We start from the raw sequence: 23447 nt of genomic DNA on the forward strand, positions 1-23447 counted from the left end.
TATGATAATGGTTTATTATGCTTTGGAATTTTTTGTTTTGGTAACATCGGCTTATGACTTTCTATTGAGGCTACATACTTTATGTAATAGAATTCTTCTTTCTATTAATAAAGTCTATATTTTGCCTTCTCTTGTGTCTTGTTACCTAGATTTCCATGTTACGATTGTGTTTTGAGATTTATTTGTCCCTCTTCTCTACGTGAACAATCATATGGGTTCAAACAACTTTAAAGGATGGTGCGACTGTACTTAGAATAATTTCTAAGTTGCCTACGTACCTTTATGGATAAAGGATCAAGTCACAACGTAGTTCAAAAGATTTTTTTTTTTTGCATGACTGTACTTGGAATGAATCCCAAGTTGCCTACGTACCTTTGTGGATAAAAGGATCAAGTCATAACGTAGTTCAAATTTTTTTTTTTTTTTTATGCCTTTCACAGTTTTAGCTCGTGCGGGTCAGGAGCTACATCAGATTTCAAGCATAGTATCTTTTCAAGAATTTGCCATTGATAGGCCCAATCCTCAATCCATTCTCATCAACAATCTTGTAAGCTCCATTGGTGTAGACTTCTTGAACCACATAAGGGCCATCCCATTTGGAGAGGAACTTGCTGCCCATGCGTTTTGACATGATTATCGGGCGTCGTACTGCCAAGACAAGATCCCCTTCTTGAAAGGAGCGTGGTCGCACCTTCTTGTTGAAAGCTCTACAAAGTCGTGCTTGATAACATTCTAGTCGTTGTTGTGCCTCAAGAAGTTTTTCATCTAAAGCTTCAAGCTCTTCAAGGCGTAGGCGAACATTGTCTTCACTGGAAAGTCCTTCTTGGATCGCAATTCTTAAAGATGGAATTTGACATTCTAGTGGAAGAACAGCTTCAACCCCATATACCAGGGAGTATGGAGTAGCTTGAGTTGGTGTTCGGAATGTAGTACGATAAGCCCATAGCGCCTCCCCAATTCTCTCATGCCAGTCCTTCTTTGAGCGATTCACCACCTTCTTGAGAATGTTGCATAAAGTCTTGTTAAAGGCTTCCGCCAAACCATTAGCCGGAGCATTGTACATAGAAGAGTTATGTTGTTTGAAACTGAACTGTGCACACAACTTGTTCATGGCTGTATTGTAGAATTCCTTTCCGTTATCGGTTATGATGTATCTTGGTACCCCATAACGGTAAATGATGTTTGTTCGGATGAAGCTTACAACTGTCTCTTTCTTGACCTCTCTTAATGCTGCAACTTCTGCCCACTTGGAGAAGTAATCTGTTGCAGCCAATATGTAAAGATGCCCCCCGGAGCTTTTCGGCAATGGTCCTACCACATCAAGTCCCCAAGCATCAAAGGGCCAAGAGGCAACTGTCGGGTGTAAAGGCTCGGGTGGCTGGTGGATCAAATTAGCATGCAATTGACAACTTTGACATTTTCTAGCATAGTCTATGCAATCCTTCACCATTGTTGGCCAGTAATATCCCATTCTTTTGATCCAGAAGTGAAGTTTAGGGCCTGATTGGTGCGCTCCACAAATCCCTGAGTGAGTTTCTTCTAGTGCTTTTGTTGCTTCTTCTTCTCCGAGACAGCACAAAAAGATTCCGTCAAAAGAGCGTCGATAAAGAGTGTCTTGGAAGTATATGAAGCGAGAAGCTCTTCGCCTCACCTCTGTCTTATGGCGTAAGTCTTTAGGTAGTTTTCGATGTCTCAAATAATCGATAAGCGGCTGACGCCAGTCTTCTCTTTCAATCTCGTAGACAGAAACTACGCCCACTTGTTCTTTCACTTCTATGTCATGGCTTAGTGGTGGAACGACCCATCTTTGACATACAGGGACTTTTATCTCCTCACTACATGATGCTAGTGTTGACGCCAGATTTGCCAAGGCATCGGCTTGCTTATTCTCTTTTCGCGGTACATGTTCTAAAGTGACACAATCAAGTGATGTTATTAGTTTAAGTGCATACTTGTGATATGGGATGAATTCTGGCTTCCTGACTTCATATAGTGAGAGGAGTTGTCTGATGACTAATTGAGAATCACCAAAAACTTTAAGGCGAGACATTTTTATATTCACTGCCATTTCCAACCCAAGAATCAAAGCTTGATATTCAGCCATGTTATTAGAACAACATTTGGTAAGTGAAAAGGAGAAAGGCAAAACCTCCCCTTCTGGTGTGATGAATATAACCCCAGCACCGGCTCCATCTTGTCGTGCTGCGCCATCAAAGAACATTTTCCATGGTTCTGACAGTTCAATAAACAGAACATCCTCATCAGGTAGGTCTTCAGAGAACTTCCATTCATCGGGAATGGGATGATCAACCAGAAAATCAGCCAGTGCTTGCCCCTTGATAGCTTTTTGTGAGACGTAGACAATTTCAAATTCTTGAAGCAATAAAGCCCATTTTGCCAATCTTCCTGATAATACTGGTCTTGAGATGATGTACTTGAGGGGGTCGGCTCGGGAGATTAATCTTACTGAATGTGCTTGGAGGTAATGCCTTAACTTCTTTATTGCAAACATCAATGCTAGACATGTCTTCTCTATTGGGGAATAATTCAGTTCAGCCCCATTTAATGTCCTACTAAGGTAGTAGAGAGCACTTTCCTTGCCTTCATCATTTTGTTGTGCCAACAACACTCCTAAGGAACATATTTGAGCCGCAATATAGAGGATAAGTGGACGTCCCTGTACCGGTGCTCGAAGGACAGGTGGGTTCAACAAGTATTCTTTTATCTTGTTGAAGGCATTAGTACAAGCTTTATCCCAATAGAATGATGTATCCTTCTTCATTAAGTGGGTGAATGGTTGACATCGGCCCGCTAAGTTAGAAATAAATCTCTGTATATAGGCCAACTTTCCTTGGAGACTCTTCAACTCATGGATGTTTCTTGGCTCCGGCATTTTTAGAATGGCCTCGATCTTAGACTGATCAATCTCAATTCCTCGATGTCGAACTATAAACCCTAGGAATTTGCCTGAGGACACACCAAATGCACATTTCAATGGGTTCATTTTTAGTTGGAATCGACGTAACCGTTCAAACACCAAACGAAGATCCTGCAAATGATTTTCCTTTTCTTTTGATTTCACCACGAGGTCATCAACATAGCTTTCAACATGTTGGTGAAGCATATCATCAAAAATCTTCTGCATCGCCCTTTGATAAGTGGCACCTGCATTCTTTAAGCCAAAAGGCATGACTTTATAACAATATATCCCTTTTGGAGTTCAGAAAGCTGTTTTCTCCTCATCTGCGGGTGCCATTCGAATTTGATTATAGCCAGATGAACCGTCCATGAAGGTTAATCTCCCATGACCCGTGGTAGCATCTACCATGATTTCAGTAATTGGAAGTGGAAAGTCATCTTTGGGACAAGCATTGTTACGGTCTCGAAAATCCACACAAACACGCATTTGGCCATTCTTCTTTTTTACTGGCACAATATTTGAAATCCACGTAGGATACTTGACCTCACGAATGAAACCTGCTTGGATAAGTTTATTGACTTTAGCTTCAATCTGTGATATGAGTTCAGGACGAAAGCGACGCTGAGTTTGTTTTACAGGTCTAGCCCCATGTTTCACTGCTAGTTGGTGGACAGCAACCCTTGGGTCTAAACCTGGCATTTCATCATAGGACCAAGCAAAGATATCTCGATATTCCATCAGAAGTTCCATGTAATTCGCTTCCTCTCCAGATGATAAGTTTGCATTGATGAAGGTTGGTCGTGGGTTTTCAACAGTTCCTAAGTTAACCTCTTTAAGTTCATCCATTGTAGGCTTATTTTCTGATTCAAGAGAAGATGGAGCCTCCTCAACATCTTCTTCGACGACAAACTTATCATTATCATCTTCTTCAATAGTGATATGATTTGAAGTGAGACATATTATTTCATCTTCTTCTTCTTCATTAGAGGGGTTTGTTATCACTATTGTGCGTGTTTTTCCTTTCGATGTCTCTTCAGCACTCACCACCCATTCACATTGTCTCTTCATGCGTGAAGGTATTTTGCTACGAAGAACCTTTGAATCACCCATCAAACTTGTTTCTTTTGACATGGATTGTCCAAGTCTTGCAAAGACTGGTGTGCGTTTTAGCACCCTTCCATTATTTTGGGTTCCAATCCTAGTAAAAACAGAAGCACGACTTGTAGTTCCACCAAGACGATCCCAGACTGAAGCTCTAAGAGGTGTCGGCTGACTTTGTTGTTTGTCCTTCACTTCTTCCGCACTTATGTACCATGAGGCTTCTTTATTAATATGAAAATACAGTGGTGTGGAAGACTCATATCCAAGACCAGCCCTCAAAGTTTTGCTAGAAGTTTTCTTCTCTCTTCATGCCTTTCTAGTCCTTGCAGAAACTTGTTTATCTTCAAGTTGAGTCGTATCACCATCCTTTGATATCTCGTTGATGTCTTCACGACTATAGCCAGCCCTGGCTAAAAGCTTGTAAGCATTGGGATCAAAACCATTTGACCGTTTATCAGGGAGCCCTTTAAGATTTATCACCACCGACTCAGTTTGATGAACAAACCCTTTTAGTAAAGGTTTTGAAACCTTGTTCAAGGCGAGATTAGTAGCTGGCAAGGTCAAGTTTTCAAGCTCTTTATTGATCTTTTCTTCATCCTTTGCAAAAGAAGACTGACCCTCTTTTCTTGCTGATACTGGAATATATCGGAGTGCCGTGGCTTTACGTGGTGGTTTATTGTCAACAAAGTTTTCTACCACCTTTTCTTTTCCTTTATTCTTTGTTGGCTGAGACACCCCTTCATTTGCAGATGACTTATGCCCTTTTGAGCTTTTCGAGTCAATTATTCCCTCTCCTAAGTGGTCAGGTGGTGCTCGTAGTTCTTCCATCATATTTGACTTGAAATAGAATTTTGCGTCTGCAAAGTGAGCTTCAGCTATGGTAAAATGATCGGTGTCTGCCATTATCTTTCTTACTTGTCCATCTCGGCAGTACTTAAAACATTGGTGGAGTGTTGAGGAGATGATACCATTTTCATGTATCCATGGTCGCCCAAGCAACATATTGTAGGTAGTTTTGGCATCTATGACATGGAAAAGTGCATTGGATTCCATATCTTCCATGTGCATCGCAAGTCTTATCTTTCCTATAGCATTTTGCCCTCCTTGATTAAAACCTTGAATCATCAGATGACTTGGGAAGAGTTCATCCATAGGAATCCCTAGCTCTCTCATGGTCTTAAGAGGTAGTATATTGACCGCCGAGCCATCATCCACCAAGATGCGATTCACTATCTTTTCATCAACATATCCTTTAATGAAAAGAGGTCGGTTATGGAGTTTTGATCCAAGCAACAAGTCTTCATCGTTGAAGGATATCTCTGTTGTGCATACACCGTGAGATAAGTTTGAAGAGTCATCATGACTTTTCTTCATGACATAATCAATAGGAGTTTTCTCTTCATCAACCTGATAGCAAGCAACAGGTACATTTTCAATTCTTTTCATTTTTGTTAGCATGTACTCATTCAGTGTAACAGGCTTTCTTATACTTTGAGCTGAAAAATCCTCCTTTCTAACTGGTACGGATTTTTGTAAGGTTTTTCGGCGTATCGGCTCACCAATTAGCTTCCTCACCATTGAGATCCTCATTCTTGTTGGCTTTGTCATTTGCATATGCTTCCTCCTTCCTCTTCTACGTGTGACTAAAGTCCATCCTTCATCATCATAATTTTCAGACCATTCAGGCTTCAAGTCGTCAACTTGAGGTGTGAGGGTTATACATGGAGTTTGACTTGAGGATGCAGTGAAGCTCATCGGGAAAATGGCATCAAGTCTTATAGGTTCACAGGAGCCGAAACTTATTGTAGAGAGTGATTGACATGGTCCTAAATTGACTGTGGTTGTGATATTAGAGGCTGTTATTTCATCATCAAAAACGATATCTCCATTCTCGTGTAGCCTCATGATCTTGTCTTTCAACACAAAACACTTCTCTACGGGATGACTGATTAAGCGATGATATTTGCAATAATTTGGATTATCTACTTGGTTTGCTTCTTCAGGGCGTTTCACCTCCGGCAACTCAATGATATTTGCCTCAAGCAGATCATCCAGCATCCTAGATATGTCTGAGTCAGGGAATGGATACACTTTTTCTTGTCGCTCTTTCAATGATGGTTTCTTTCTTTCACCTTTTTGAAAAGTAGTCGGCGTTGTATGATCATTCCTCTTAACTCCAGTTGGTACCCTTACAGCAGTCAAGTTAACTACTAAAGATTGCTTTCCCTCGACCTTCAGAGTGCTCTTTCCGAATCTACGACCTTCAGGCTTATTTCTTTTAGGCTCTTGCATAGGTAACAATGAACTTTCAGCCGCCGCAATGCTAAGTTCCATATCATGTGCACGAGTAGCCAATTCTTCGAAAGACTTTGGTTTGATGCCTTGTAGGATATATCGTAGTCCCCAATGCATCCCTTGAATACACATGTCTAGCGCAGAAGTTTCGGTGAGTCGATCTCTACAGTTGAGGCTAAGGTTTCTCCACCGATGAATGTAGTCGATGACAGGCTCTTCCTTCCACTGACGTGCATTAGTGAGTTCAATCATGCTAACCACACGACGAGTGCTGTAAAAGCGGTTAAGAAACTCACGCTCCAACTGCTCCCAAGTATCAATCGAGCAAGATTCCAAGTCAGTGTACCAATCAAAGGCATTACCTTTCAAGGAACGAACAAACTGTTTTACCATGAGATCACCATTAGTCCCGGCATTGTTGCAAGTCTCCACAAAGTGAGCTATATGTTGTCGAGGATTTCCCTTGCCATCGAACTGTTGAAACTTTGGTGGTTGGTAACTTAGAGGCATCTTTAACAGGTCGATTCTTTGGGTGTACGGCTTCGCATACGAATATGAGGGTTGAATTGAGCTTTCCACTTGGTCTGTGATGGCTTCCTTGATGAGTTCTTTCAGTTGATTTGTGGTGAAGATGCCATCAGTAATACCATGTATATTCTTCACAGCTCCGATTGCAGACTCCTCAATGACATCTAGTTGATTTACTTGAAAAGCCTTGGTAGTCGAGGTTTGGCCTCCTTCGTTCAAGCTCTCCAGTTTGTTCATCAACTTTGCTATCTCGTGGTCTTTTGCCTTGAGTGAAATCGAAAGCCCCTCGACGAGTTTTGTCAAGTTAGCCACTTGATCCTCTAAAGATGTTATCTCGGTCATCATCACTGACATGGTGCTAGAACCCGAAGCCTTACTTGGTGATTGACACGGAGAAGTTTCCATAGGTGCATTGTCAAAGTCGCCTTGAGTGCTGAAGACAATTTCGCGCGCCTCACTTGACTTTTGTAGTGGAGTTGCTTGTGGCTTCATCTTTGAGGCGACATCTTGTGCCCCTCTTGCATTTGAAGTTGATGTTAACTTGAGAATCGGCCTAGTTTGTGCATACAACTCGACGATGGATTTTGTTTTCAATGGCGGGGTTGAAGAATCTTCAATAGTATGTTGGGGACTTGAATCAATGGCCTTGTTGCTCTTTGAAGCGACAATGGTGATCATGTTCCTCGTAGTTGCCATTGAGAGTTTTGTTGAAAATTCTTTCTTGAAGGGAAGAGATGAAAGGTAGAGAGTCCCCAGTGGAGTCGCCAGAAATTTGTAGACACAATTTTGTGCACCTGAAATTAAACAAGCACACGTGTACAAATATATGATTTTATTAAATATATGAATGGGTACAATCTCTATATAATATATTCTATCAAAAGAATATGGCAATCCTCTAATTCCTCCCTTGGATTTGATGTATGGTGACTTGATTTATTTGAGTAATCAAGCTAAGATTTGTGCTTTGCAAGAACGCGAATTTGGGCGTGTATTGCGAAGCGAGATGTTGTGATTTGATGCTTTGAAGAGTACCTTGATTTGTCTTCAAAGTGTTGTTGAAGAACTCTTATGGGGCGTTTTGGCTTGATCCAACAGAGCTTCGTTCTTGTTAAACTTCAAGCGTAGATGAAGGAGGCTTGAGAACTCTTTGAGAGAGAGCTTCCTTGCTTGAAGAGAGAGAGAGAGAGTCTTGAAGAAAATTTGTATCTCCTGGAATCCCCTCCCTTGCCTTTAGGTTGAAGCCCTCTATTTATAGAGATCTGTAGGGGCTCTCAGGTCCTTTTCCAATGCCCCGTGGCATAATTTTATTGGTTGGTCTTTATTGACAGAATCTTGCCTTTATGACAAGATATCTTGAATATCTCATCTCAAGTGTCAACTTTTCATTGGTCAAGAAATATTTGAAGGCTCATTTGTTTTCCATGTCATTTATTTCAATTTTATTTTATCCTTTATTTTAAAGAATAAAATAACACATGGTGAAATTTGATTGGTGGAAAATTTATGTTTCTACAAAGCCATCTTCCACCAGCCGAGAGTAGTAGACAGCAGCTCATGCACACAGGGATGAGGGGACCACACTGAATCAACTGACCCCATGCAGAAACCATGTAGAGACTCAGCTCACGTAAACACCATTCAGCCCCCAGGTAAAGAACCAATAGCAAACCAGGAGCTCTTCCATGCAGGGACGTGGAAATCATCAGCCAGAGCTAAAAAAATCCAAGCAAAAGAGCACACTACCAGCCAAGAACACTGCAGGTCTTCATTAAATATCACGTAGAAACCATGCATGCCATGCGTATAACCGAACCCTATAACCAGAACCATTCCAGACCAAGCGGACCCAATGACCATCTTCCACCAAGCTTCAGAAATAGCTATATACTAACACACCCACACAAGGCTAAGGGAGACCATCAACAACATTGGTTATTCTAGAAACCTAATCCATGGAGAGGTGTCTAGTTTAACCAATACACAAAATTATATACAAATAGAAAACCTCCAGACTAGCTTATAAAGTGCAAAAAACCAAACCAGCAAAAACCAAAACTGTACTGCCCGAAGCTTCAGTTTGCAACATTGTATGCCAAGTGATTGTTGTCATGAAAATACAGGACAATATAGAATAAAATCTAAAATTTTTGAAATAGAACATCAATAGATTTTTCTAGCATTCTCAAAGACTCTTCGGTTCCTTTCTTCCCATATTATATACACAAACAGAGCAAGGCCAACTCTTTTCATTCTCGACTGCAGCCCTTTCTTGTTGTTATTCATAGCTCGAATAGCACTGGTCAGACTTGCCATGTTCCTGGTAAGCCTTAACCAGTATTTAACCTTCCCCCATAACATGGAGGTCCAGGCACAAGCAAAGAAAAGGTGGCCATGAGTCTCCTCTTCTTGCTTGCAGAGAGAGCATTGGGTGTCTGGAGAGATGTAATGCAATCTATCCTTTGTTTTTAGCTTTCCAAGCACAGCTAACCATAGGATGAAGTTGTGCCTAGGCAATGACCAAAGTTCTCATACCACTTTTTCCCAGTGAATAATTGGTCCTTTGAATCTGAAGTGTTCATGTGCATTAGCAGTAAATTTTCTCTCATTGTGCCACATTTGTAACATGTTAACAACTTCAGCATTTCCTCCACAGTCATTGAGCAACTGATCTTTCAACAGCAGGATGGCTTTCCAGAGAGGAGATGAACTTTTATGAGCCTTGGAACTCCAGATTGTACCGTGAGTGAGATAAAAATGATGGACCCAATGGATCTAGAGGGAATCAAATTTAAGATGAATATTCCAGAGTTGCCTTGCCAAAAAGCATTTGTTTCTGGCTTATACCCAAGGACTGACACTTCGGGTGAAAATGGAACTCAGCCTTTTGAGTAGCCATATTAAGCAGCCGAGAAAAATATTCCATGCACATGATAAAAAGATAGGGAGATAATGGATCTCCTTGCCGGATACCACATTTACCAGCTGAACACCACATTTACCAGCAAAGAACCCAAACAAGACACCATTTACTGCCACTGACAAGGATGCTGTTTCAACACACATCATAACAAGATGGACAAAATGATTTGGGAACCCAAATAGTTTCATCAGTTGCTTAAGAAAAGGCCACTGGACAGAATCAAATGCCTTCCTGAAATCAATTTTAATGATACATCTTGGTGAAGCTCTTTTCCTGCCATAATGCCTAAGGAGCTCCTGCATGAGGTTGATGTTGTCTGCCATATTTCTACCTCCAAGAAACGCATTTTGAGCAGGATTAATTATCTCATGAAGAACATTAGCCATTCTACCTGCCAGGATCTTAGAGATAACTTTATAAATAACATTGCAGTAGGATATTGGCCTGAAGTCAGCTGCAAAGGTGACATTATCAGACTTGAGCACAAGAGCTATTACTGAGTGATTTACTTGCTTCAAGAGTCGGCCAGAGACAAAAAAAACACGTATAGCTACACAGAAATCATTGCCAACTACGTCCCAAGCTGTTTTGAAAAAATGGGACGAGTAACCATCAGGGCCAGGGGCTTTGTCATTGCCAATACTGAAAAGGGCTTCCTTAATTAAATCATTAGACACCGGAGCTAGAAGAAGAGAATGGGATCCTGCATCAATACAGGGACCACTGAGGGCCACCTCTACATCAATGGGAGTAATATGTTTTTAATATGTTTCGAGGTTCCAAGAAGCTCTCGATATTATCTGACAAATTCTTCTCCAACTTCTGATATCGATGTAGTGAGCATACCATCAGGACGTTGAATAGCTGAAATGTAGTTTCTCCTGTGAGTATGATTCATTAAAGAATGGAAGAAATGGGTGCCCTTATCACCTTCCTTAAAGAAAGTATTTTTGAGTTTCTGACTAAAGAACATCTTCTCTGCAGACTTAAGATTAATGAGAGTCAATCTGAGCAGCTTATCTTGTGTCAAGAGTTGGTTGTTATCTCTATCCATCTGTAAGAGAGTTTGATGGCAATCCAAATCTGCTTCAGCTCTAACCACCCTTTCTGAGATATGACTGTAGTGAAGTTTATTAAGCTCCCTTAGATGTTTCTTCAAAAACTTGAGCCTTTTACAAAGAATATACATTCAGGATCCAGACACCTCAGTTTCCCAGTTGTTAGTAATCAGCTCCATAAAGTTAGGATGATCTGCCCACATATTGAAGAATTTAAAGTTCCATTTGCCTGGCAGAGGTCTCAACCCTATCTTGATTGAAGCTGGAGAATGATCTGAGAAAGCTCCAGGAGTGCAGAAATGAACATGAGTCTGCATCTACGAGCTGAACCATAAGGGATTCACCATTACTCTATCAATCTTGCTCCACACACTGCCATTGGACCAGGTGAAATGACAACCAGTAGCATTCAAATTAGCAAGCCCAAGGTCAGCACAACACTCCCTAAAATTAGAGACTTCATAGCTAGAGACAGGTGCACCATTATGTTTGTCATCCTGGGATAGAATAGAGTTAAAGTCACCAAGAACAATCCATGGTGAGGAAGGACACCACCTCTTTAGATCTTCCTAGAGGGCTCTCCTAGCTGAAATAGTGTTATAACCATAGACAAACGTAGCATTAAAACAATATTGAGTCACCATATTATTAATGACTACATGAATACCTTTGGCAGATAAATTAATAACCTCAATACTGATAGTGGAAGGATTCCATAATAAAACAATTCTCGTAGTATTGGCAATCTTAGCATTACTTACAAACTTCCAATTCTTCAGCCGAAATTTCTGCATGAAGGCAACCTTGGAAGAAGTCAACTTCGTCTCTAAAAGACCACAAACATCTATTTTATTTCTCTTCATGAGGCTGGCAACCTCATGCTGTTTCAGAGGGCTATTGAGCCCTTTGACATTCCAGCAGTATACTAACATGGGGTAGAAAGGGCAGTGGGAGGCTCCCCACCACTTCCAGATGGTCTGTTAGTATTTGCTTGGACTGAACTCTTAGTGTGCATACTCATGGAACTTCCATTGCTTGGCCTAGTATTACGGGCATCAACAGACACTGCAATTTCCTTGCCCTTATAGGAGGCAAGCTGGTTCTCAACCCTGTTGCTCCCTACAACCGGCCCTCTAGCTTGAGGCCTTTGCTTTTTGTTGTTATTTTTCCTGCTCTTGACAGTTTCCCACCCATCAACAGAAACTTCAGCTAGCATTGGATCAAGAGTATGCTCCTCAACCATCTTTCCCTCCCGTGTAGGCTCCAGAGGAGTTTCCATAACAGAGGCTTCTTTTCCACGGGTAGCATTGCCTGCATGATCCATCTTGCGTTGTTCAACATTAGCAGGTGCCTTGGAGCAAGCTGAAGTTGTGTGCCCAAGGACAGTGTTTACAGAATTTTGGAAGGGTTTCATATACAACCTTTTGCACCAAATCTACTCCGTTAGGTAGAGTAATATTAATTGAAGGAGGAAGATCAACCATCAAATCCAGCTCAATTAAAACTCTAGCATAAGAAAGTCTAGATCTGGTAGAAGTCAGCATATCACTCTGAAGAGGCTTACCAATTACACTAACTATTTTAGATAAGCATGTGGCAGACTAGCATCTGAAAAGAAGATTTAAAAATTTAACCCAAACCGGCACTGTAGTCATTTCGCTGGAGGCAAAATCAAAATATTCCAGCATGGATTTAAGAACCAAAGGTCTCCTGTAAACCAGGTAAGGACCACCGCTGAGGACATAAAGCTTGTCTTTTTATTGTTAAATTTGTAAATCAATCACCCAGACTCATGAATAGTTAAGGAGGCATTACATTTCCAGGTGGAACTAACAAGACTTTGTAAAACTTTAAATCCAGGAAATTTTCCGGCAACATACCCCACAATACATAATTTGTAAAAATCACATTGGTTATCTAGGTCATCATCAGAGAGGGAGCAGCATTTATCTTTACTAATATCAATGAAATGAACAAGCTTGGGGCAACTTACAGTACTTCAGTTTGATGAGAAAAGGTCTCTCCATTGTCCCTTAGCAGGTTCTGTAGGGGGACTGGGAAGAGGAGAGACGACTGGGGATGATCCACCCACCAAAACTTCATCTTTCAAAGTACTAGCATCAGATCCATTTGCAGCAGAGACACCTTGCTGTTCTGGAGATACATTGACCTCTGAAACCCCCTCGACAGTGAGGATGTATTTGTTCGGAGTAACACCACCGGTGAGGGTTTGCAGATCCGGGGTGTTGGCGTGAGGAACAACACCGGGTAGGGAAGCCAAAGGCTCATCTAGAGCTATTATAGCATTGTTTCGTTCAGGAACAGGGCTATAATCATGCAAAAGATCTTTACCACTCGAAGAACTGATCTTCGACGCTTTTTGTTTTTAGCCATAAATGAGTAGGGACAGGCAGGAAAAGAAAAATGGAGGCGGGAAGAAAGAACAGTGTTACAAGGAGAATCTCATAAAACAAAAAAACCATTGTGAGGGAAAAAAAACTTCAAGAAGAAGGAGAGCATCTCTCTCTAGTTTCTCTCTTTATTTCTCTCTCAACCTATAACTTTTTTTTATAGGTTTTTTTTTATCAAATGTAAAAAAATAGATCAAAAATAACAAGACAAGCTTGCAGTACAAGTTGGAGACCAGCAATACAAAAGATATACATAAACTAGCAAAGAGAACAGGCTCCCTAAGAGATAAAAAAAACAACCCACTGAAAAAATAATAACAGTTAAAAAAACCAACAATGGTTATGAGAGGAACCAAAGCGTATAAGGTTCCCAACCTAACACAGCAAAACAAGCAGAAGCTGACGAGGATGAATCAGCCATAGCTACAGGACAAAAGGATGAATGAAACTCTGAGCAGGAGAAGCCGGAGCCAGAAGCCCACAAGCTGAAGCCAAGAGCAGTCAAGCTGAAGATCACAATAGAAAGCCATGCAGGAAATCCAGGGATGATGAACGGTTTGCCATCCATCCATGAAGAGACAAATACCAACCATTCATGCAAAGCATGCCCATGCATGCAGAGACGTAGAAGACCATCCTTGTAGAGATAGAGACAGCCCAGCCAGGTTCCAGCTAGAACACATTAAAAAAAACTAGCAACAATAGGTGGCAACAGCTCATCCAAGCAGATACAAGGAATAGTGAACACAAGAGAATGAAGACAGATGGCTAAAGATCAGCCAAGAAACACAAGACCGGAGTCAATAAAACCGGCCAGCAGTTGAATTACCAAGCAAAAAAGGCCACATGCAAGAGCATGCAGAGCCCTTTCCTCATCACATCCAGAGAACGAACTAGAGCCAAATAGAAGCTTCCACCCAGCCAAATGAATTGAAAGACCATGCAGAGACCATGCAGATACGGGGAACCATGCACGTCCACCCCTCAACATGCAAGGCCAAACTGATCATTGAACACGCCAGGCAAAGACATGGAGAAGCAGCCAACCATGCAGCGACACAAAGCAAAGACCAGCCAAAGAAAGCAACAGTAAGTCATGATCTCATCCATGAAGAGACGTGGAAATACAGCCAATCATGCAGTGAAGGCCAGTGCAACCATGCACGTCAAAACAACAAGACAAGAACTCAATAGGAGCAGTAGCATCAAAGAAAAGCCAAAGCAGCCCATCTTAATGTAAACCAAATGAAAGCATCACATGACAATCAGCAACCAGTCAATTAGGAATGGGGAGATTACGCTGATGAAAGCGTAATATCATATAGAATAACACTTGAAACCGCCGAAATATAGGCTCCACAAGGGAGTAAGAACTTTCAAAAACCCTTTTGTTCCTTTCCTCCCATATCAAGTAGACCACAATACTGAGGGATACTCTTTTCATTCTAGTGACAGCAGTTTTCCCCTTGAAATGAAGGCCCCGAACTGCACAGTGAATGGTGAACATTCCTCTGCTAAGCCTGAGCCAGGATTTAACTTGCAGCCACAAAGAGGATGTCCAGCTGCAGGCAAAGAACAGGTGACTATGGCTCTCTTCATGATCCTGACAGAAAACGCAGCTAACATCAATGCCAGCAAAATGCAGCCTATCTCTTGTTCTCAGCCGTTTAAGCAAGGCAAGCCACAAAATAAAACTATGTCGTGGAAGACACCAAGACTCCCAAACCACATTTACCCAAGGGACCAGGGTTCCTTTGGTTCTCAAATATTCATAAGCATTTGTTGAAAATGACTTTATGGTAGTAACCCAACTTTGCAGCATGGAGATGACTGCTGGTTGCCCTCCACAGTCATCAAGGAGTTGGTCACATAATTTTAAGAAGGATTTCCATAGGGGGGGAGGAGGTTTGTTGAAGGGGAACTGTCCAGATGTTGGTGTCCTGCAAATAAAAATGGTGCACCCATCTAATCCATATAGAGTCAGCTTTCAAATGAATATTCCATAGCTGCTTTACAAGAAAGCAATTATTCCTAGCTGTGATGTCATATAGACCAAGACCTCCTTCAGCTTTTGGCAAGCAGATGTTCTTCCAAGCAACCAAAGCAGACTTATTTCTGGTTGTGCTACCAGTCCAAAGAAAGTTCCTGCAAAGACAAGTAATTTGATTGATAACACTCTTCGGCATGGGAAAGATACTAAGCCAGAATTGGACCATGCCAAATAAAACAGAGCTGATCCATTCCAATCGCCTAGCATAGGATAAGTGCTTGCCCATCCAGCCTTGAATAGTAGACTCAATTTGATGCAGGAGGGGAGAAAACTGGCTAGCCAGAAGCCTGTGAGGGCTAAGGGGGACTCTAAGGTATTTGAAAGGAAAGCTACCTTCAGAAAAACTCGAGTGCTGAAGGATATTCTGCTTCTAGTTGCAACCAACACCACCAAAGTAAATAAAGGATTTCTGTGCATTAATATGCAGCCCTGAAGCCCAGCCAAAAGCATGAAGCTGCTCGATAAGAATCCAAACAGAAGAGCAATCTCCTCGACATAATAAAAGAACATCATCAGCAAAAGCAAGATGACTAATATGCTGAAGTGCACACTTTGGGTGGTAGTGAAAAGCTGGTTGTTGGGTGGCCATTCCCAGCATACGAGAGAAATATTTCATGCAGATTAGGAATAGATAGGGAGAGAGAGGGTCTCCCTGGCGAACTCCACACTTCCCAGGGAAGAAACCATAAAGATTTCCATTGACCACAACTGAGAAGGAGGAGGTTTCCACGCATAGCATCACCAGATGAACAAATCTCGGAGGGAAACCCAGTAGTTGAAGAAGAGCTCTAAGAAAGGGCCATTGCACTGAATCAAATGCTTTCCTAAAGTCAACTTTGAGAAGGCATCGGGGGGAGGCTCTCTTCCTACCATATTGCCGGAGCAACTCTTGAGTCAGATTAATGTTATCAATCATGTTTTTCCCACCAAGAAAGGCATTTTGAGCTGGATTGATGATGCCTTGGAGGGCACGCCCAAGCCTTCCTGCAAGAATTTTGGAGATGACTTTGTAAAGCACATTGCAACAAGAAATGGGACGAAAATCATTGGCAAATTTGACATTAGCAGATTTTGGGACTTTAGCAATAATGGAATGATTTATCTGCTGGAGGATCCGCCCAGAGGAGAAGAAATCCTAAACTGCCGCACAGAAATCAGCTCCAACAACATCCCAAGACTTTTTGAAAAACAGAGAAGAAAAACCGTCAGGATCAGGGGCTTTCTTATCTCCAATACTGAAGAGAGCCTTCTGAATGGCTTCGTTGGTGACAGGAGCCAGCAGGAAATCAGATTGAGTTGGATCCAGACAAGCCCCGCTAGAAACAATATTCTCATCAATAGGAGAAACAACTGAGGAGGTGCCAAGGAGATTTTGATAAAAGTGGACAAACTCAGCACCAACTTCATCCATAATGGCAGTGAATACCCCATTGCTATGCTGGAGAGCAGGAATGAAGCTTTTCCTATGTCTGTGGCTCATTAAAGCATGGAAGAAACTTGTGCCTCTATCACTGTCTTTTAAAAAATTGCACTTAAGCTTCTGAGAAAAGAGAGATTTCTCAGCAGATTTGAGATTGAAAAGCTTAATCTTCAGTTGATTTACCCTGTGCAGGAGAGAAACATCATCACAGGAATCATGCAAAAGGCATTGTTGATGCTCTAAGTCGGTCTCCATTCTAGCCACTCTCTCTGAAATGTGGCTGAAGTGTAGCTTGTTTAGACTCTTCAGGGGATGCTTAAGAGATTTAAGTTTCCTACACAAAACAAACATGGGCGAACCTTCGACTGGGAGTTGCCATCTGTCAAAAATTAAGCCTGCATACTGTGGGTGATCAATCCACATATTGAAGAATTTAAATGGATGACAACCTGGGGGACAGTTGCCACCAATGCAGATATGAGCACCTGAGTGGTCAGAGAAAGCTCCCGGAGGTTGGAAATACACATGGGTAATGAGCTGAAGAGTACTTCATGAAGGATTGGCGAGGACACGATCAATTTTGGTCCAGACAGTCCCATTGGACCAAGTATAGTGATACCCAGTGTAATTTAAATCTGAAAGGCTAAGATATGAGCAACATGCTCTGAAATCAGAGACTTCATAGGAGGAGACCAATTCACCATTGTACTTGTCATCCTGAAAAAGAGTGGAATTAAAATCTCCCAACGCAAGCCAGGGACCAGTTGGAGCCCAAGATTTAATGCCATCCCACAGAGTTCTATGGGCAATAATGGTATTGTAACCCTAAACAAATGAAGCAACAAAAGTGAAATGAGTAGACAAATATCGAATGGAAACATGAATAAATTAGGGAGATGAATCAAGCAGATCAACATGAACAGTAGATGGATTCCATAACACAACAACTCTAGCAGTGCCAGCAGCTTCCACATTTGAAACAAGCTTCCAGTGCTTCAACAAAGATCTATACATGAACTGAAGCTTGGAAGAAACCAGCTTTGTCTCCAGGAGACCACACACGTTAAACTTATGTTTTTGCATAAGACGAACCAACTCATGCTGTTTCAAAGGATTGTTAAGCCCTCTGACATTCCAGCTGAATAATAACATTACATAGGAGGGGGTGGAGGGGGTACCCTACCACTCCCAGATGCTCTAAGTAAACCCCGGGAAAAAAATAAAGGTTGCTTAGATTACAAACTAACTACATGAGAAATAAAAGTGAAGAAATTCATGCATATGGTTAAATAAAAACGGGAATTTAGAAATTTTTGGATATAAGTTTATGGACGAAATATTTCGAGACAATATAAATCAACCTGAAAATGTTAAGGGTTGGATTAAATTAAAGAAAATAAGATAAACTAAAAAGAAGTGGGGGCAAAACGAATACATTTAAAGAAAATGAGGTCTAAATGCAAATAAGAATAATTATAGAGCATAAATACTACTCTTCTTACCAAAAATAGATCTGCAACTATTGTGAAGAAAGAAGAGAGGGAGTTTTGGTATCTATTTCTACAAATCAAGAGAGAAACACCAAAATTTCAAGAACCCATCCAAGATTAAGGGTTTATAGATGGAATAAACACTGGTGGGCAAGTGATTAACAAGGAAATTGAACAAGAAGAGAAGATCGAGGGTTGGCTATCATTAGATAAGAAAGGAGGAAGTTGAAAATCTTCAACTGGTTGAAGATTAAAACCTTAATTCGTACCGGGTAAGGTGTTCTAAACATGATCTTATAAGCCATTTTAAATTCGATAAGGAATTGATGTCTTGATGTGAATTATAGATTAGGATTCTTATACTTAAATTTGGGGGAAAAGTATTTGTTGTAAAAATTAAGTTAATTCATGTGTGGTATGTGATTGGGGACATGAAACCATGATAATTTACCCAGAAAATATAGTTTGGGAAATTTATATGTGAAGGGAAGGGGGGGTGACGAATCTGGACAGACTCGTCTCCTGACTTTCAGTAAGATTTTGGATAGGAGGATGTGGGAGAACCAGTGTCCCTCATAGAAATTATAGTTTTGGATGTTAGCTAACTAAGAAAATTGGTCTTGCTCAATTTAGAGCTGTAGAACTCCAGTTATGGATTATTAACCGAGACTGGGTCATGACAGACCATGTAGAGCAGTAAGTCTGATTTTTTTTTATGAGCAATTATGACTATCTAAGGGGCAGAACTGGGTTCTCCTTCCTCAGGGGACTTGTAGCCCCATGTCTTAGTTTTCCAACGAGAACAATCTTGCTTGCAACGGAGTTTTATAACTCTAGATATAGTTAAAAATCTGAGGAGAGGTCGGACAGTAACAGTTCAATGTCTAGACAGTAACAGTTCAAAAACGAGACAGTAACAGTTCAATATCTTGACAGTAACAGTTCAAGACAGTAATAGTTCAATGTCTAGACAGTAACAGTTCAAAACTGAGACAGTAACAGTTCAATATCTTGACAGTAACAGTTCTAGATAGTAATAGTTCAACGTCTAGACAGTAACAGTTCAAAAATAAGACAGTAACAGTTGGATAGTAACAGTCTAAACATCAGTTAATGAGTGATTTTGATTACCTTAGAGGCAGAACTGGGTTCTTCCCAAACATAGAAGTTGTAGCCTCATGTCTTACCTTTCCAACGCCATAAATTTTGCTTGAATCGGAGTTGTATAACTCCAGATATAGTTAAAAATATGAGGAAAGGTCAGACAATAACAGTTTAAACTTGAGACAGTAACAGTTGGACAGTAACAGTCTAAGCGTCTGTTAATGAGCGATTTTGACTACCTTAGAGGCAGAACTGAGTTCTTCCCAAAACATAGAAGTTGTAGCCTCATGACTTACCTTTCCAACGCCATAAATTTTGCTTGAATCGGAGTTGTATAACTCCAGATATAGTTAACAATCTGAGGAGAGGTCAGACAGTAATAGTTCAAAAATGAGACAGTAACAGTCCAAACATTTGTTAATAAGCAATTTTGACTACCTTAGAGGCAGAACTGCGTTCTTCTCAAAACATAGAACTTGTAGCGTCATGTCTTACCTTTCCAACGCCATAAATTTTGCTTGAATCGGAGTTGTATAACTCCAGATATAGTTAAAAATTTAAGGAGAGGTCAGACAATAACAGTTTAAAAATGAGACAGTAACAGTCTAAGCGTCTGTTAATGAGTGATTTTGACTACCTTAGAGGCAGAACTGGGTTCTTCTTAAAATAAAACTTGTAGCCTCATGTCTTAGTTTTCCAACGAGAACAATCTTGCTTGTAACGGAGTTTTATAACTCTAGATATAGTTAAAAATCTGAGGAGAGGTCGGACAGTAACAGTTCAATGTCTACACAGTAACAGTTCAAAAACGAGACAGTAACAATTCAATATCTTGACAGTAACAGTTCAAGACAGTAATAGTTCAATGTCTAGACAGTAACAGTTCAAAACTAAGACAGTAACAGTTCAAAATCTTGACAGTAACAGTTCTAAATAGTAATAGTTCAACGTCTAGACAGTAACAGTTCAAAAATAAGACAGTAACAGTTCGATAGTAACAGTCTAAACATCTGTTAATGAGTGATTTTGATTACCTTAGAGGCAGAACTGGGTTCTTCCCAAAACATAGAAGTTGTAGCCTCATGTCTTACCTTTCCAATGCCATAAATTTTGCTTGCATCAGAGTTGTATAACTCCAGATATAGTTAAAAATATGAGGAGAGGTCAGACAATAACAGTTTAAAAATGAGACAGTAACAGTCTAAACTTCTGTTAATGAGCGATTTTGACTACCTTAGAGGCAGAACTTGGTTCTTCCCAAAACATAGAAGTTGTAGCCTCATGTCTTACATTTCCAACGCCACAAATGTTGCTTGAATCGGAGTTGTATAACTCCAGATATAGTTAAAAATCTGGGGAGAGGTCAGACAGTAACAGTTCAAAAATAAGACAGTAACTGTCCAAGCGTCTGTTAATGAGCGATTTTGACTATCTTAGAGGCAGAACTGGGTTCTTCTCAACATAGAACTTATAGCCTCATGTCTTACCTTTCCAACACCATAAATTTTGCTTGAATCGGAGTTGTATAACTCCAGATATAGTTAAAAATCTAAGGAGAGGTCAGACAATAACAGTTCAAAAATGAGACAGTAACAGTTGGACAGTAACAGTCTAAGCGTCTGTTAATGAGCGATTTTGACTACCTTAGAGGCAGAACTGGGTTCTTCTCAAACATAGAACTTGTAGCCTCATGTCTTACCTTTCCAACGCCATAAATTTTGCTTGAATCGGAGTTGTATAACTCCAGATATAGTTAACAATCTGAGGAGAGGTCAGACAGTAATAGTTCAAAAATGAGACAGTAGCAGTTGGACAGTAACAGTCCAAGCATCTATTAATGAGCGATTTTGACTACCTTAGAGGCAGAACTGGGTTCTTCTCAAAACATAGAACTTGTAGCCTCATGTCTTACCTTTCCAACGCCATAAATTTTGCTTGAATCGGAGTTGTATAACTCCAGATATAGTTAAAAATTTGAAGAGAGGTCAGACAGTAACAATTCAAAAATGAGACAGTAACAGTTGGACAGTAACAGTCCAAGCGTCTGTTAATGAGCAATTTTGACTACCTTAGAGGCAGAATTGGGTTCTTCTCAAAACATAGAACTTGTAGCCTCATGTCTTACCTTTCCAACACCATAAATTTTGCTTGAATCAGAGTTCTATAACTCCAGATATAGTTAAAAATCTAAGGAGAGGTCAGACAGTAACAGTTCAAAAATGAACAGTAACAGTTGGACAGTAACAGTCCAAACGTCTGTTAATGAGAGATGTTAACTATCTTAGAGGCAGAACTGGGTTCTTCCCAAAACATAGAACTTCTAGCCTCATGTCTTACCTTTCCAACGCCACAAATTTCGCTTGAATCGGAGTTCTATAACTCCAGATATAGTTAAAAATCTGAGAAGAGGTCAGTTAGTAACAGTTCAAAGAGGAAGTAGTAATAGTTGGACAGTGAAAGTCCAAATATAAAGAAAGGAATGATAACTAGGATTGGACAAAGAATGACAGTAATAATAAGTCAAATGAGAAAAAACATAAAGTACTAAGAAATGACTGAAAGAAAGACGTATTGGTTGTTGATATGGTTATTATAAAACATATCCTTGAGTGAGGAAAATTTATGAGATAAACTTGTAATTTGCAGGAGGGATCACAGACGTGGTGTAACAGCAGCAGCAGGGGAGCACGAGTAGAGCTTCTATTGCAGGTAGGTGATTCACACCTATGCTTCCTAGTTAAATTCCATGATTTAATATATTTTGATGTAAAATGTGAATTACTAAATGTATGTGTATTCAAGGTGAAAAGTTGTTATGTGAATTGCCAAGTTATGAAATTATTATTGAAAAAGAAAAATATGAGAAGTGTGATTTGAGGCATAAACTAGCATACATTAAGTGTATGTTAGGATCCCGGGTAAGGGGATCACCCTGTATTGGCTAGCATACATTTAGTGTATGTTAAGATCTCGGGTAAGGGGATCATCACGAATGGACTACCATACATTTAGTGTATGTTAGGATCCCAGGTAAGGGCATCTCCACATATTGGCTAACATACATTCAGTGTATGATAGGATCCCGGGTAAGGGGATCACCATGGAATGGCCAGCATACATTTAGTGTATGTTAGGATCCCGGGTAAGGGGATCACCATGGAATGGCCAGCATACATTGAGTGTATGTTAGGATCTCGGGTAAGGGGATCTCCACGTATTGGCTAACATACATTTAGTGTATGTTAGGATCCCGGGTAAGGGGATCACCATGGAATGGCCAGCATACATTTAGTGTATATAGGATTCCGGGTAAAGGGATCGCCTTATATCGACTCCTATGGGGTGGTGATGACGATACCAGTGAAAGTGGTATCGGTAATGGGATAAGCAAAAGTAATCACGTTGACGTCTGGAATGAAGATTGATAACGACAGAGGGAACCATTATTAATAGTTGAATAAGAAAGAGATTTTAAATATAAAAAAAATAGAAGGGAGAAATAAATGAAATATGAATGCATGTTGCCCTATTGAAATTATTAGATATTCATATTGTTATATTCATGGAAATATTCACCTTGCAATAATATGTATTTTGTTTCAGGACCATCGCATGCACGACAGGAGTAGATCCTAGCTTATGTTCCCTTTTTGAAGTCTAGGTTCTAGGGAGTATACCCTTGTATTTTGTAAACATAAAAATGGTTGTATAACTTAATTTGTATAATAAATGTTTAAACTTGATTGGATGAATTTAACGTTGTAGTTTATATAACCATATTTCATGTCTATGAATTTATATTTATTTAAATTATCCATCCATAATGATATTTTTGTTATATCATGCATATCATAAATATTATGGTTGATAGGTGTGAGTATAATTGTGGAATTGAAACCCTGGCTGATTGGGTCGGAAATTAAGTTATGAGATGCGAACTGTTAGAAGTATAAACATGTAACATGTTGGTAAATTAGGACCTTCCGGTATAGGGGGGACTCCGTTGAAATTTCCTGTAGATGTTAACACGAAGACCGTGAATATATATATATATATAAAAAAAAAATTTAACTACTCTGTTTTTCTATTGACATGAGATTGTGGTTTTATCCCAGAAATGGAGGATGTTACACTCTAGATGAACTCC

General features: G+C 40.2%; 1 protein-coding gene across 1 annotated transcript; it reads right to left on the bottom strand.

Annotated features, from left to right (window-relative positions):
• Positions 1–475: 475 nt before the first annotated feature.
• On the bottom strand, positions 476–3190 carry LOC133682460 (uncharacterized). The gene has a single exon (XM_062105801.1). It carries the CDS (start codon positions 3188–3190, stop codon positions 476–478), a length of 2715 nt encoding a protein of 904 aa, XP_061961785.1.
• Between the last annotated feature and the right edge of the window lie 20257 nt (positions 3191–23447).

Source organism: Populus nigra, chromosome 2 (genome assembly GCF_951802175.1).
Source record: "Populus nigra chromosome 2, ddPopNigr1.1, whole genome shotgun sequence".
Taxonomy (NCBI): domain Eukaryota; kingdom Viridiplantae; phylum Streptophyta; class Magnoliopsida; order Malpighiales; family Salicaceae; genus Populus; species Populus nigra.